The sequence below is a fragment of the Notothenia rossii genome (assembly GCF_949606895.1).
Source record: "Notothenia rossii genome assembly, chromosome: 1".
In the NCBI taxonomy this organism is placed as follows: domain Eukaryota; kingdom Metazoa; phylum Chordata; class Actinopteri; order Perciformes; family Nototheniidae; genus Notothenia; species Notothenia rossii.
Genome location: NC_136912.1, coordinates 7,176,672 through 7,190,986, shown reverse-complemented (window position 1 = coordinate 7,190,986; position 14,315 = coordinate 7,176,672). Strand labels below are relative to the sequence as shown.

At 42.1% G+C, this 14,315-nt stretch overlaps 1 protein-coding gene across 1 annotated transcript in view; it reads right to left on the bottom strand.

Moving 5' to 3' along the window:
• usp34 (ubiquitin specific peptidase 34) overlaps nt 1-14,315 on the bottom strand; it is an 87,111-nt gene that overhangs the window by 54,408 nt on the left and 18,388 nt on the right. Inside the window, exons 7-17 of the mRNA XM_079691018.1 lie at nt 11,891-12,083; nt 9,977-10,038; nt 9,514-9,595; nt 7,345-7,437; nt 6,570-6,695; nt 5,647-5,776; nt 4,562-4,692; nt 2,633-3,369; nt 1,970-2,184; nt 804-922; nt 587-714 (exon numbers count right to left, since the gene is read on the bottom strand). Of these exons, the coding sequence (XP_079547144.1) occupies nt 587-714; nt 804-922; nt 1,970-2,184; nt 2,633-3,369; nt 4,562-4,692; nt 5,647-5,776; nt 6,570-6,695; nt 7,345-7,437; nt 9,514-9,595; nt 9,977-10,038; nt 11,891-12,083 (2,016 nt within the window). The remainder of the gene's footprint in view (nt 1-586; nt 715-803; nt 923-1,969; nt 2,185-2,632; nt 3,370-4,561; nt 4,693-5,646; nt 5,777-6,569; nt 6,696-7,344; nt 7,438-9,513; nt 9,596-9,976; nt 10,039-11,890; nt 12,084-14,315) is intronic.

Sequence of the window (14,315 nt, the reverse complement as noted above, 5' to 3'; positions counted from 1 at the left end):
GGCTTGGCTTCCTATTTATGGACATGCTTTTATTTTGAAGGAGAGTTATCAGGAAGTCAGACAGGAAGTTGTTGTTGCTTTGGAAACAACGTGACGGAGATTAACGGAGAAAAGTAATATCTAGACTACATATGAAGAAGGAGAAAGTAAACGATAACGTTTATGGTTAAGTGTTAGCACCCCACGACGAGGCACAAGCTCTTACGTTGATATTGGAGATTTCAATAAATTCAATTTGAAAAATAAACGGGGAAAAAACAAAAAAACGAATAACGAAATTGAAACCCGAATAGTACTCCAACGAACTAATATTCGGGTACAGCCCTACCATCCATCCGTCCATCTGTCTGTCCGTCTGTCTGTCTGTCCGTCTGTCCGTCTATCTATCTATATAATTTATCTTTTTTTGACAAACACCCAATAATTGACCTTTTCAAAATAATTTAATACAATAAAATAATTTCTAGATCATTTCTCCATGCAGCTTTCCGAGATTCATTCTACGGGTGTTGTTGTTCGTTTGCAGAAAAGGTTAAATCCAGTTTGCTCCCTGAAAAAAATAGGCCTGTCGCTCAGTCAGTCTTACCTGTGGTGAGCCAGGTTGTCAAGGCAACCCTCGATGAAGCGCATCCGGATCTGTCTGTCAGTGAACCAGCAGACGAGAGAACAGAGCAGCTTCTCCGCCTCGTTGATCAGACCCTCAGACAGATGGATCTAAAACACACACACACACATTAAACATGAGACCAGAGGGGGGAGAAGTACTTTGACATCTGTCTATGAGAAGAAGATGGAGGCCGTACCGCGTCGTCGTCCTGGACCAGGTCCCACAGCAGAGTGTTTCCCTTCTTGCAGACGTTGTCCAGGTTGATGTCGGTCACAGCGTGGCTGTTGGAGAACTGGTGCTTATGGACGGCTGGCCCTGCGCACACACACACACATTAATATATATTAATCAGTAAAGTGGATCGTAATGGCTTGGTGGGTAAAGACAAATTGAACAACATTTGAGAATAACACTTACAGTTTACTGAAATGCAGACATTGAAACATGGAAAGACATCACTTATCCAAAGTGGGGCCGCACAATTAATAAGAAATGTATTACAATTGCAATACGGACTAGTCTTTGCTCTAAGTATATAAGTATAAGGGATTGTCCACAGTACTGACGTCACGTCGTGTCACGTAACTTGAATTTTGAATTGAGCCGTCCCTTATAGATAATATCTCGTTACGCATTAGTGTTGGGATTTCCGGCTCCTTCTAGTGAGTCGGATCATTTGGCTCGGCTCACTAAGAAGAGCCGGCTCTCTCAAAAAAAAAAAAAAAATTCGGACGCTCTCGGCTCGAGTTCAGGGCGTTCCGAGCTGAATAACGTGGTCAGATGACGGCAAGATGCCCCCCTGGCGGAAATGCTGGTTGTAGCCCTTACCCAAAACAATAGACTAAACACAGGGTGTCTTCGGAGTCACTTGCTTCATAAGCGAGGCAAGAATACTTCCTGGCATTCGGAAAACGAAAAGTGGAACAGGCGAGCAAGTGTTTAGGTGTGCGTCATATGAGAGGCCCCGCCTTACATTTTCCGCCACAGATTTGGGGAAATTGGTCCGTGCGCAAAGCATTGTGGGGATTTTAAGACCGGAGTTTACACATGTACAGCCTCGAAATTTCTCGCTACGAAGTACGCCGGGCTCGGTAGAATTCCAAGTATGCTGGACATTGGAACAGTCCTTCGGCGGCACTCGATGACGCAGTATGCTTGAAATTGTGGCTCTGGAGCAGCTTTAGTTTATATTTTATTACATCCTATTTCAATGTATATGTATATTATTTTACTATCGCACCATGACATCAAGTCAAATTCCTCGTACGTGTCAACCTACCTGGTGATAAACCTGATTCTGATATCAGGATGTATCTGTATAATATATATAATACATGTGATTGTCCAGTGGGTGCTGCTGACCTTGCACCAGGTGCTCGTGGTAGATGGAGGCGAGGTTGGGGAGGTGCTGCTGGAGGTGAGAGCTGAGCTCAGCGTGGGAGTTGATCTGCACCAGCTCCTCCTCGCAGCCCGACTCCTCTCCATCGAAGTCGGCCATGTTCTTCTCCGACTTGGCGCTGACCTGAGAGCTGCTGCAGGACACATCGTCAGCGCTCAGCATGTCCTCCACCATCGGACTGAGAGGAGGAGGGGGAGGAGTTTGTGGAAGAGAAGCAGAGAAGAGGTTATTTTCCCATGTGTTAATGTGTGTATGTGTGACTATGTTAAAAACCCAATAAATATAATGTTAAAGTCCTTACCCTTCATGGTAGGGTTAGGGATAGATCATTTTAAAACTGCAACTACTTTGCAAACTTATGTAATATGTTAAAATGTTCCTTAAGTAGTACGTTTATTTTGTGTACGCCTCGTCTACACGCTGCCGTAACAAAACAATTTCCCATTTGTGATGACTAAATGTAATCTAATCTATTATTTTTTAAGTGCTCACCCGTCATGGTGGTGGTGGTGATGGTGATGGTGGGGGGAGGGGGGTGTTATTCTCCCATTTGTTAATGTATGTATGTGTAGCTGTATGTTCTTTCTGTGTTAAAAACCCAATAAATATAATGTTAAAGCTCTCACCCTTCATGGTGGTGGTGGTGATGATGGTGATGGTGGTGGTGCTGGGGGCCAATAAAGCGCCGGCAGTTGAAGATCTCGTTGCCCATGGCGTCCCCCAGGAAGTCCCCGGGCCCCCGAGGCAGACATGGAGGCTCCTGAGAACCCTGAGGACCCTGAACCATCTGAGAGGGTCCGATCTCCGGCTGCTGAGGCTCCGTCACATCGGGCCGAGCCGACGCAGACGCAGAACAAGCGTCCAGCATCCTCATCCGGCCCTCCAGAGACGCAGACGCCATGACGGCAGCAGAAGAAGCTTCCGGGTTGAAAGGGAGGTTTTTCGATTTGGCTCCGCCTCCTGAACCGCTAGGCCCCGCCCCCTGGCTCGTGCCTTCACCGAGAGCCTCCCCCGCCTTCCTCTTCCTGGACTCAGTCTGCTCCCTCTGTTCCTTTTGATGATTCCCGCCTTCAGCAGCCGACCGATTCCCCTCGTCTTCGTCGTCGTCGTCATCATCGTCCTCGTCGTCCTCGTCGTCTTCCTCGTCGTCATCCTCCTCCTCCTCTTCCTCCTCTTTGAGGGCCTCGCTGTCGGCCATGTCGTCAGAGTGCATCTCGCTGCCGGGGCTCCCTGCTGATTGGCTGGCTCTGGAGGAGGCGGCCTCGTTGCTGGAGGCTTCGCTGCGGCCGCTGCTGCTGCCCGGCCCGCTGCTGCCCTCCTCCACACTGTTGGCCGTCTCGTCAGAGCTGCCCTGCATCGACTCCTGGGAGGAACAGAGACACAAATGTGTTTTATTATGTTACTTTTACTTTACTATCACGTTTCTTTTTCATTATTTAGCAAACATGAGCACAAAATCAATTGCATGTTGAGTTTCTTTTGTGTGGTTGCATAATTTTAGCAAATAATAATAATGAATAGTCTGAGAAAAAAAGTCTGGTTCTCAAAATGTTACACAGCATTACAAATCCTACCCCTTTGTGTGTGCATGTGTGTGTGTACGTATGTGTATCAGGGTTTCCGTTAGCAGGTAATTAGCTGGTAACATTTATTAAAAACCGGTAAATTCAAAATGTCCGCTAATAATTAGGGATGCTCCGATCGATTGGCCGCCAATCATTATCGGCTGATATTCCCTCTTAATAGTTTGATCTGTGCTCTCTATAAAGGCCGATCAGGAGAGCTGGATCTGATCGATGTGGACATAAACGCGAGTGAAGTGTAACCGGACGAGAGAGAGAGAGATCAGATCTCCCTCTTGCTATTATCCAAAGTTAATGTAAACTTTCGAATAATGTACTTCATCTACTACAAATCGTTTCTTTGAATGTAATAATTATGTTGTTTGTGGAATCATTTATTGAAAAATGAATCTAAATTTTCCGATCTGTTACGATTATAAACTGAAGCGATATAAAAATGACTCCCATTAACTGAGTTTTAAACATCAGCATATCCGGTCATAGTCCGGTAATTACCTGCTAACGGAAACTCTGCTACACAACTCTTATTATTATTATTATTGAAACATGACCGGTAAGTCTCAAATGTGTCCGGTAAAATTAATTATTTCCGGACATTTGACCAGCAAGAAAAAATCCTAGCGGAAACCCTGATGTGTATGTTTGTGTACGTGTTTGTATATATGTGTATGCATATATATAATATACACATACATGTGCGTGTTTAAGTAGATACATGTGTAGATATTTGTCATTTCAAACAAACCCTATGTACTTTTTGTTTCTATTTTATTTTACTAATTGTGTTCCGTATTTAAATTTGCCTTTTTGGGTCTCTAAAGAGATATGATTTGCAAGACGGTACTTTTAATATAATGTGACCCCAAATAAATCAAATAAAACCCCTAAAGAGTCTATTTGTTAACTCTGCACAATGCTAGCTAGTGATAATAATAATAAATCTGAAGAGGTGTTTAAACTGCGTCTCCGCACCTCAGTGTCAGAGAGCCTCTGCTGGCCTCTCTTGCTGCCGCTCATCATCTGGTCGTCCATCTCCATGTCGCTGCCGCCGCTGTGCTGCGTGTCACTGTTGTCACTGCTGTCTGGACTGGCAGCCGGCGAACCTGAAACCACAGAAGAAGAGTGAGACTGAGAGGGAGAGGAAATCAGAAATGGTACTCATAATATCAGCTTACTTCTTCAAGAGCGGACAGAGACAATAGATTCCAATGCTAATCAGTCCAGGTTTTCCAGGACATTGTGGCGAGAAATGTTTTCTTGCGTTTTGGAGGAATCAGTTTTAACCCATAAGAATATCTCATTTCTACTTTTGGGAAAATTAAGGGGAACATAATTTCGACTAAATAGACCACCTAGAACACATTTCTGACAAGTAACGCCCCCTAGTGTCAAATATCTGAAATGTGACACAGGCTAAATGTCACATTGGGCTTTAATGGTAAAATAACTCTTATACACAACTTCATTAATGAGGATGATTTTTTTGTTTTAAATGAGTTTGAACATTCTTTGAATTGAAGAATATATTAACTAAATATAATTGAATCAGCTAAATTAACTTCGCAGATCATATTTCTAATTGTGCATATAAGTCACTCCGGGTTTACTGTGAAGGGTTAAAGTCCCGATGTTACATCAGTGTCACAGCGATGTTTGTCTCATTTGTTTCATATCAATTTGATCAAGAAATGTTTCCACAACAGGTTCAATGTAATAAAGGACATGTTATGTAAGCATTTTCATTCTTATAAAAAGGGCTTGAATCTCACCTTTAGCAACAACAACAAAAAGCTTTTGAAATGTTGCTAGTTCGGTCACATGTGTTAGTCTGGCACATGGACATCTTGGACATGTTGTTATGGGAACACAAAGTCACATGACCTGGCCCAGGACCCACCAGACTGTTCAGGGTGTGTCACTTGGGGACTTCATGAGATAACATAATTGCTAAAGCTGTATAAGGAACTTTCCAGAACATTTAAAGTTCATGTGACCCCCCGTGTCACGTTGGGTCCTTATGGGTTTTAACTTGCAGCTGTGCATGAATCCAGACTGACCTTTCTTGTTGCCCATGGGCAGGTTAGTGTTGAGCAGGGAGGCGAAGGAGCTCTGCTTGGAGAGCTGAGCCTTGGCTGCCAGCGCGTTGTTCCACAGAGCCTTGATCAGCATGGAGGCCAGGTACAGCGTCTGAGGAGGGAGGGACACGTACCATCAATTAAAACACATGATCAACAAATTAAAAAACAACAGTCCGGTCGTTTTAAAACGTGATATCTTCCTCCTAGGAACCAGGGAGCATTCTTACGCCGGATAAAGTCCTTTGTCCAGGCACTACGTTTGTTTATCTGGTTTATTTTTATTAGGATTCCACTATAAAACATACAAAGAACAACGGCTTTACGTCTTCTCTTTCCCTGGTAAAAAAAACCTTTTCCTTTCCCGGTGCTTAATCTCTCCTTCACCTGTCTACAATAAATACCTAAATCACCTGGTGATGGAAGCTGCCTTCAAATTAAAAGCTCTGACAACTGCTCAAATTAAAAGAAACAACGACACTAAATAATGACCAGATCAGTGTACATAAAACAGCAAGAAAATACATGTTTAGCCATTAAATAATACAAACAAATGAATAGTTCAGTTTGTGAGTGAGTGAGAGTGTGAGTGTGTCTTTGAGAGAGAGAGAGAGAGTGTGTGTCTGAAGGAGTTAAATAAAGATATCAAATGTGAGAGAGGGAGAGAGAGAGAGAGTCTGTGTGAGAGAGAGAGTTTGTGCGAGAGAGAGTCTGTGTGTGTGTGTGTGTGTGTGTGTGTGTGTGTGTGTGTGTGTGTGTGTGTGTGTGTGTGTGTGTGTGTGTGTGTGTGTGTGTGTGTGTGTGTGTGTGTGTGTGTGTGTGTGTGTGTGTGTGTGTGTGTGTGTGTGTGTGTGTGTGTGTGTGTGTGTGTGTGTGTGTGTGTGTGTGTGTGTGTGTGTGTGTACCTGCTCGGTGTGTGCGCTGGGGTGCAGGCCTGACACCAGGTTGAGGACGTGGCGGAGGGGAACAGGATCCAGGTTTTTGATGAGCGAGGGGAAAAGGTCGTGGATGTAGCGGCTACAGTGTTTCAGCTAACACACCAAAACAAAAAGCACGATTAGTCATATTGTATTATCCCTATACAAATATGTTTTTCTACTAGTGTACAAATCATCAATTATACCAGAATCAAACATATAAAAACATGTTTCCAGGGAAGAAAAATTATGAATAATTCAGTTGTATTTGGTCATTTCATATTTGGTTCATCCTCATTAACTGGTACAATGATGTTTTTCAACTGCATGTATACAACAATTATTAAAACAGAATACAAGTTAAAGAAAATGTGAATAGATTATTATGAATATTTCAGTTTTAAATGTTATATATTCTACAATAATCAACCTTGTTCCAATTGCCCATTTGTACAGTAGTTAAATAAATTATTCTAAAGGAGAGCTTAACAAATCTGTCTCTACATTATAATAAATACCAAAAAGATACGGCATGAATAAACGTTTTTAATATTAAGTGGACATATAAAACTGCATCTGCTTTCTACAAAAGTTGTTAAAAAGGCAATGCATCACAACTCCAGCCATTATTACCGTTTTCATCCGTGGCTTTTCCCCTTAATGGCCCTAGTGATAAACACTGAAGGCTCATATATCGTGTGCCACAGAGTAACTTTATGTGTTGGAATAAAGCTGCGTTCAGTCAGGTGTAAATGTGTCTCACCTGAGCTGCAGCCCAGATGCAGTCAACATGCTGCGTGCTGAGACGACCCTCTGCAGCCAGGAAATTCAAGATCACCTGGCACTGTTTAATGATCTGGAGAACGAGAACACACACACACACACACACACACACACACACACACACACACACACACACAGTTAGAAAGATTCCTACCTATTTCTTGTCATTACAATAGCGATCATCAAACAAATTACAAGGACAGACTGGTGCACGGATGACGTATTTACCCGGAGGTAAGCTGCTGGTTCCCTCGACAAAAAAGCAACGGGATTTCTCCACAGGATTTGGGAAAATAGCTGGAAATAAGGTCTGTGGAAACGAACCTGTTTGATAAATGCACGTTTTGTTCAGCCGGATAATCTCCACATGTCTACCCTACTTTTATAATTTTCTAATCATAAATCTAATCGGCAGAAGCAAAATGCTAACGTTATGCTATAAAGGAACTACAGCCGAGTTCAGCAGGGTCGCTGCTTCAACGTCACGCCAACTTAAGATCCATATTCAAACATACAGATTCAAAAGTGTACAAGTTGAAGCGTTTGTTTGAACAGTTTGCAGGAGGCAGGTACTTGCTTTCAAGCAGAACAGGGCAAACAAACTTAGAGGAGTGTTTACATGTTTGGCGTAATGACGTACAACGGTCTCGACAACTTCTGTAGTCCTATTCAGCCACTTGGTAACAACCATCGTTTTTCAGACACGTAAACTCTCACCAGTGGGGTCACTGCTGATGGATTTAATGTCGTAGAACAAAACGTGACCCGTCTCTTCAATTTGTTTCAACCACAGACCTTATTTCAGATATTTTCCCAAAAACTAGTTCAAAATCCCGTTGGCTCTGAGACGAGGCAACAGGAAGTGGTTCAATGCTGACTCACTTCCGGGTTTTAGGACTCATCACTGCACCACTTTATTTGGCTAAAAGATAATAACTTAGTAAACTCACAATGGAATAATCGAGTAAATGAAATCTATGTAATGGAGAGAACAGTTATGAGAATTAGAAACCAAATGTATATCTTTGAGGAAAGGAGGGAAAAATGGGTAAAGTATAGAACACTATAATGAAGATAATTAATGTATACCTGAGTATTAATAATGAATCCATTCTTGTATTATTATTACCGTAATTTTCGGACTATAAGCCACGCCTTTTTTCCCATTTTTCGACGCTGCGGCTTATATAACGGTGCGGCTTATCTATGGATTTTACAGCTAACGGCCACTAGGGGACCTCCTAAATCTATGGATTTTACAGGTTACAGTCCACCACCTTTAACTCTATGGGCTCTATGGCCGGTCCGCGCCCCCCACCTTTAAGCGGCGGGCTCCAGCAGGAAAAGCTGGAGGCCGGAAAAAAGTGAGACAGGTAGCGCGCAAAAGTAAAAGTGGAACCGAGAGTGGTACGAGAGACAGAACGAGAGCAAGACAGACAGACATTACGAGAGCGAGACAGTTTGTCCCCGTACCACTGGTTGAAAACCACTGCCGGTACGTGCGCTGGGAGCGCACCGTTTAAGTTTGAAAGTTGAAAGGTTTGTGTGTCTGAAACGCTATGTGATACAGTACAGTTTACACAGCACATGTTCTGTAGCTACTATTGCACTAAATGCTAACACTTGAATACGTTATGCAAATATGCAACTTGTTTGTTGAAATGTTAATAAATGGGAGCTTCCTCAAACAGCCATCTCTTTCCCGACAATCCCCTCTGTGCACCAACCCTTACATATGGTAATGAAACATTAAAACACCTGCGGCTTATAGTCCAGTGCGGCTTATATATCTACACATCATTCAATTTAGCTGCTGCGCCTTATACTCAGGTGCGCCTTATAGTCCGGAAATTACGGTACTATTATTATTATTTCATTTCAGATTTGTCAATATGTACCTAGATGGGTTTATTTTGTTATATATGCTTTGTGAATAATTTCTTAAAAAGGCAAATAAAAAAATAAAACTGTCTGTGCTTGGATAAAAATTTAAAAAGTCCACCAATATGGAAACTGTTAGTTACATTTAAGTCGAAAAACAGTTTAATTCCAGTGCTTTTCAACACAATCTAATCTGGATTTAGTTAAAAATGTAACGTGTTTGTTCACATTTCCTCTCAGTGCATGTTACTGGATGGGATCGACTCACCTCTATGTGCAAATTTGGTCCGAATATGTGCTCCACCACGTTGTTGTGGATCAGCCAGTCTGCGAGTTCCTTTGCTATCGACCTGAGAGAAAGGACAAAAAAGACATTCAGTGAAGCCCACAGGTTAGACAGAGCTCGACATGAAGAGCGCCATGTTTCTGCTCTTATTTATCACTCTCAAAAACTCACTTTTTAAGAACTGCTTTCAAGGGATTGTATCCATGTTTTATTACTCTGTGTATGTTTTACCTTCTGTGGTTTATGAAACAGAATATTTGATGTGAAAGCAATTTGTAACTTGGTTTAAAAAGGTGCATTACGATGACGGGTGAAATCATAATAATACAGTTTTTTGTGGTTATTTCATCGAACTGTATTAATTTGTAATGTGTTATTCACAACCGGGACACAGGCTGCTGTATTTTTTAAAGAAACCAGCTCATTTTTAAACATTTGAACTTACGTTTCTGTGTCGGACACAAGCGACTCGTTGTTGCAGACGTCGTTGAAGGTGTGGAGTTGGTTCTGAAGGAAACACAGAAACACATGATCCATCATGAGTGAAATAATTAATACATCGTTTGCAGAAGTTAATTTCCCATCAGTGCCGTACTAAACACCTTCAGATGAAAAGAAAGCTGTTAAACTGGCTCTCTGGAGTAATTACCCGTTTATTAGGAAATAAAGGCAGTAGAAGAGTATTTCATCACATTAACATAATCCAATCAAGAACCAGCCTTTGTGGGTTGAATAATTATTATCTGGTGGTAAAATGTGCATTGCACTGGTTCTCTCTACAAAAATTAGCATTTTCTATTGTTGCATTTAAAAAAAAACGTTTATTATACATACACATTTTGGGGTGAAGTGTCTCAGGGACACAACGACATGCTGACTGCAGTGGGGTTTGAACCTGTGCCCCCCTGATCCCAACTCCAACGCACTAGTCCACTGCACCACACGCCTCACCACTTTTATGATTTTTAAAGCATAAATGCAATTGCTAGAAGTAAAAAGCAACCTACAAAGGAACTACATAACGGTGACATGACTTCACGTCACCACCGCTAAGCTAAAGGCGGCTAATGTTGGTCGTCATGACGTTTAGCCGTTTCATTTAGATACTTCTTCGCAACATACAAGCTTCAAACATTCACCAGTGGGGTATTTCCTCACATATTTAGTGTCCTGGAACAAAATGTTCAAATTTCAAAAGCTTGTTCAAAAAAAATATTGACTTCAAGACAAAGGAATCAGGAAGTGCCAAGAAGCTGACTCATTTCCGGGTTTTTGGAGTCATTTCTCCAAAAACAGTTCTAAAAACAATCTACCCTTACAAAACTTGAAGGGCACTTTTATTGTCTTGCTCTCACGGGTGCAAGACTCTTGCAAAACAAATATTATTTCAAACTGTCATAAGATTAGAAGTACTTTATTGATCCCAATTTGAGAAATGTTTGCATTGCAGCATCATAAAAATACATGGCATTGCACATTAGAGAAATTAAAAGACTAGAAATATACAATTCAAAATGTAAACATATCAAATTGAAATAAAATAGCAGAGGTAGAAAATAAAAATGGTTAAGCCAAGTAGGGCTGTACCCGAATATTCGTTCGTTGGAGTACTATTCGGGTTTCAATTTCGTTATTCGGATATTCGTTTTTTGTTCGTTTTGAATTTATTGAAATCTCCAATATCAACGTAAGAGCTTGGTGCTAACACTTAACCATAAACGTTATTGTTTACTTTCTCCGTCTTTATATGTAGATATGACTTTTTCTCCACTAATCTCCATCACGCAGCGAATATTCGAATATTCGCTGCTGATTACTACCGGATATCCGGAGCCCGAAAAATGGTATTCGGGACAGCCCTAAAGCCAAGTACCACCTACTCTAGCAGACTGGGTTAATGTGATGCATGAGACATCTGCTCTAAGACTCAAGACAGACACATTTGACAACTTCAACTAAAAACTATATCTGTAATGTATCCCCCCCCCCTGGTTCTCTGCTACACACAGTTTTCATTGTTGTTGTGTTTCTGTCTCTTCATGTTCGTTTGTCTGTTTGCATTATTTGTTTTGTGAAATAAAAAAATAAAATGTAAGATGCTTTGTGGTTTTTTTGTATTATGTGTTAAATGCCGATGTGAAGCACTTAGAATCTGTGTCTTAAAATGTGCTATACAAATAAACTAACATTGAACCTTGAATCCCAAATGTTAAATACAGAAACTGAGCAGTGGTGTGTGAGAGGAGTTGTGTGACTCACAGTGGAACATGTAAAGAAGGAAACTGAGAGAAAGTTGAAACCCAAATGTTAAATACAGACTCTGTGCAGCGATGAGTGAGTTATTTGGTGTTTGACTCACAGTGATCTGGCTGAGTCCGGCCAGCCTCATGGTGAGCGTCGGGGACATGAAGTATTTGAAGGCCAGGTCCAGGCTCTCCTTGTCGAAGCACAGCGCGCTGTCCAGCGGCTCCTTCACCGTGCTCCACATCAGGTCGGCCATGTTGCGCGCCGCGCTCTGCCGCAGCTCCTGGTCCGACAGCTTACACAGATATCTGCAGACAGGAGCGGGAAACGATGAGAACTCCAACTTTTCAAGCACTTCAGAAACTTTGCGATTCATTTTTTAAATCACGACCCCAGGTTGGATCAACCGAGTGCTGCTGACTCATCCAGTCTCCACTATGAGCTGGGATAGTGAAGCTGTGGTTGTCTGATCTTTTCTGATGAGTTGCACTCAGAATACTTTCATAAAATCAGGGAATTATGGTTTGAGTGAAATGTAGATAAAAACTGTGCTATAGGCTAGGGCTGTCCCGAATACCATTTTTCGGAGTATTTCAGCACGTGTATTTCGGTGTATTCACGGCATTCATTTTGTTATTCTACAGTATTGTTGTTTTATAGTTATTTGTTAATGTAACCCAATTTGTGTTCTTTGAAATTGAAAAGGATATCGCATTGTGTTTGTTACTTTCATTGCCGTTGTATATGTCTTAAGTGTAATTTGGCTTGGCTTTCTATTTTGTTTCTAAGTTGTTGTTGCTATGGAAACAACGTGACGGAGATTAACGGAGAAAAGTAATATCTACATATAAAGACAGAGAAAGTAAACAATAACGTTTATTGTTAAATGTTAGCACCCCCGGAACAAGCTCTTACGTTGACATTGGAGATTTCAATAAATTCAATTTGAAAAAAAAACGGGGAAAAAACAAACAAAACAAATATCCGAATAACGAAATTGAAACCCGAATAGTACTCCAACGAACGGATATTCGGATATTCGGGTACAGCCCTACTATTGGCCCTATGCTGCTCCTGCAGGTTTCCCTTCCCTGTAGTGCGTTATATCGTTTTGTGTGCATGTAAATGGTCTGCTAAACTCCCTGTGTTCCCTCCAAAGGGAGTTTCTCTCACACACACTCAACATTTGTACTTAATATGCAAATCTATTATTTTTTCCTTTTTCCTGTTATCCGTACATTGCTGTTGTAACGCTGTAAATGTCTCCACTGTGGGACGAATTAAGGCTCTTCTGATTCTTATTTAATCTAATTTACGAGCAGGATTCTTGCTGTGTGATTTTTTATTGCACTCATTATAAGTTGCTTGGGATAAAAGCTTCAGCTAAATCGGACGTAATGTAAGAATGTCACATTTTGGGGTAAAAGGGAAGCTATCACAAAATCATTGTCCCTTTAAATTATTATTATTTTTGGCAGTAATCCGCCCGCTGTGCGTCAGAGCTGAGTGAGACAGGAGAGCTGAGTGAGACAGGAGAGCGTCACATGACCCGTATTGCTCTCGGAGGTCATGTGAGGAGAGGTTCACTCGAGGCCTGGCAACTGTTGCCAAGGCGACGGAAGCTCTTCCTAGCAACACGTGTGTGGCACTTTGGTGTTGGGAGGAGAAAAGCACGAATGGGCGAGAGGTGAGTGAGAGAGTGAGAGACAGATAGAGAGAGAGGGGAGGAGAGAGAGGGGAGGAGAGAGAGGGAGAGAGAGGGGGGAGAGAGAGAGAGGGGGGAGAGAGAGAGAGAGAGAGAAAGAGAGAGAGGGCGAGAGAGACGGAGAGGAGAGAGAGAGGCGGAAAGAGAGAGACAGAGAGAGAGAGAGGGGAGGAGAGAGAGGGGAGGAGAGAGAGGGAGAGAGAGACAGAGAGAGAGAGAGAAAGAGGGGGGAGAGAGAGAGAGGGGGGAGAGAGAGAGATAGAGAGAGAAAGAGAGAGAGGGCGAGAGAGACGGAGAGGAGAGAGAGAGGTGGAAAGAGAGAGAGAGAGAGAGAGAGAGGGAGAGAGAGAGGGAGAGAGAGATGGAGGAGAGAGAAAGAGAGACAGAGAGAGAGAGACAGAGACGGAGAGAGAGGGATAGAGAGATGGAGGAGAGAGAAAGAGAGACAGAGAGAGAGACTGAGGATGAGAGAGGGAAAGATCTCCGTAAAAAATTGGACCTCGTCTGGCTTCCTCACTTTAAATGTCAGAAAGCGTCCACGCAGAGACACACCCTAAATGTCAGGGTCTCCTTAAGCATTTCAAAAGACGCAACAAGTGTGTTTTTTATAAATTACAGAATAACAGGTTTTAGGAAGATTACCGATTAAGATTTGTTCAGATTTGAATCAATAAAATCCATCCCACAAATATACCTCTACATTTCCCGTATTGTGAAGAAAGGTGTGCAACAAAATGGCAGCTCCTCAGTCATATACGTATCGGGGAGTCTGCAGCAGGAGCTCCGAGTTCAACTGGGCAATGTTGGTCTTTTTTCTATGTATTTTGATCACAAA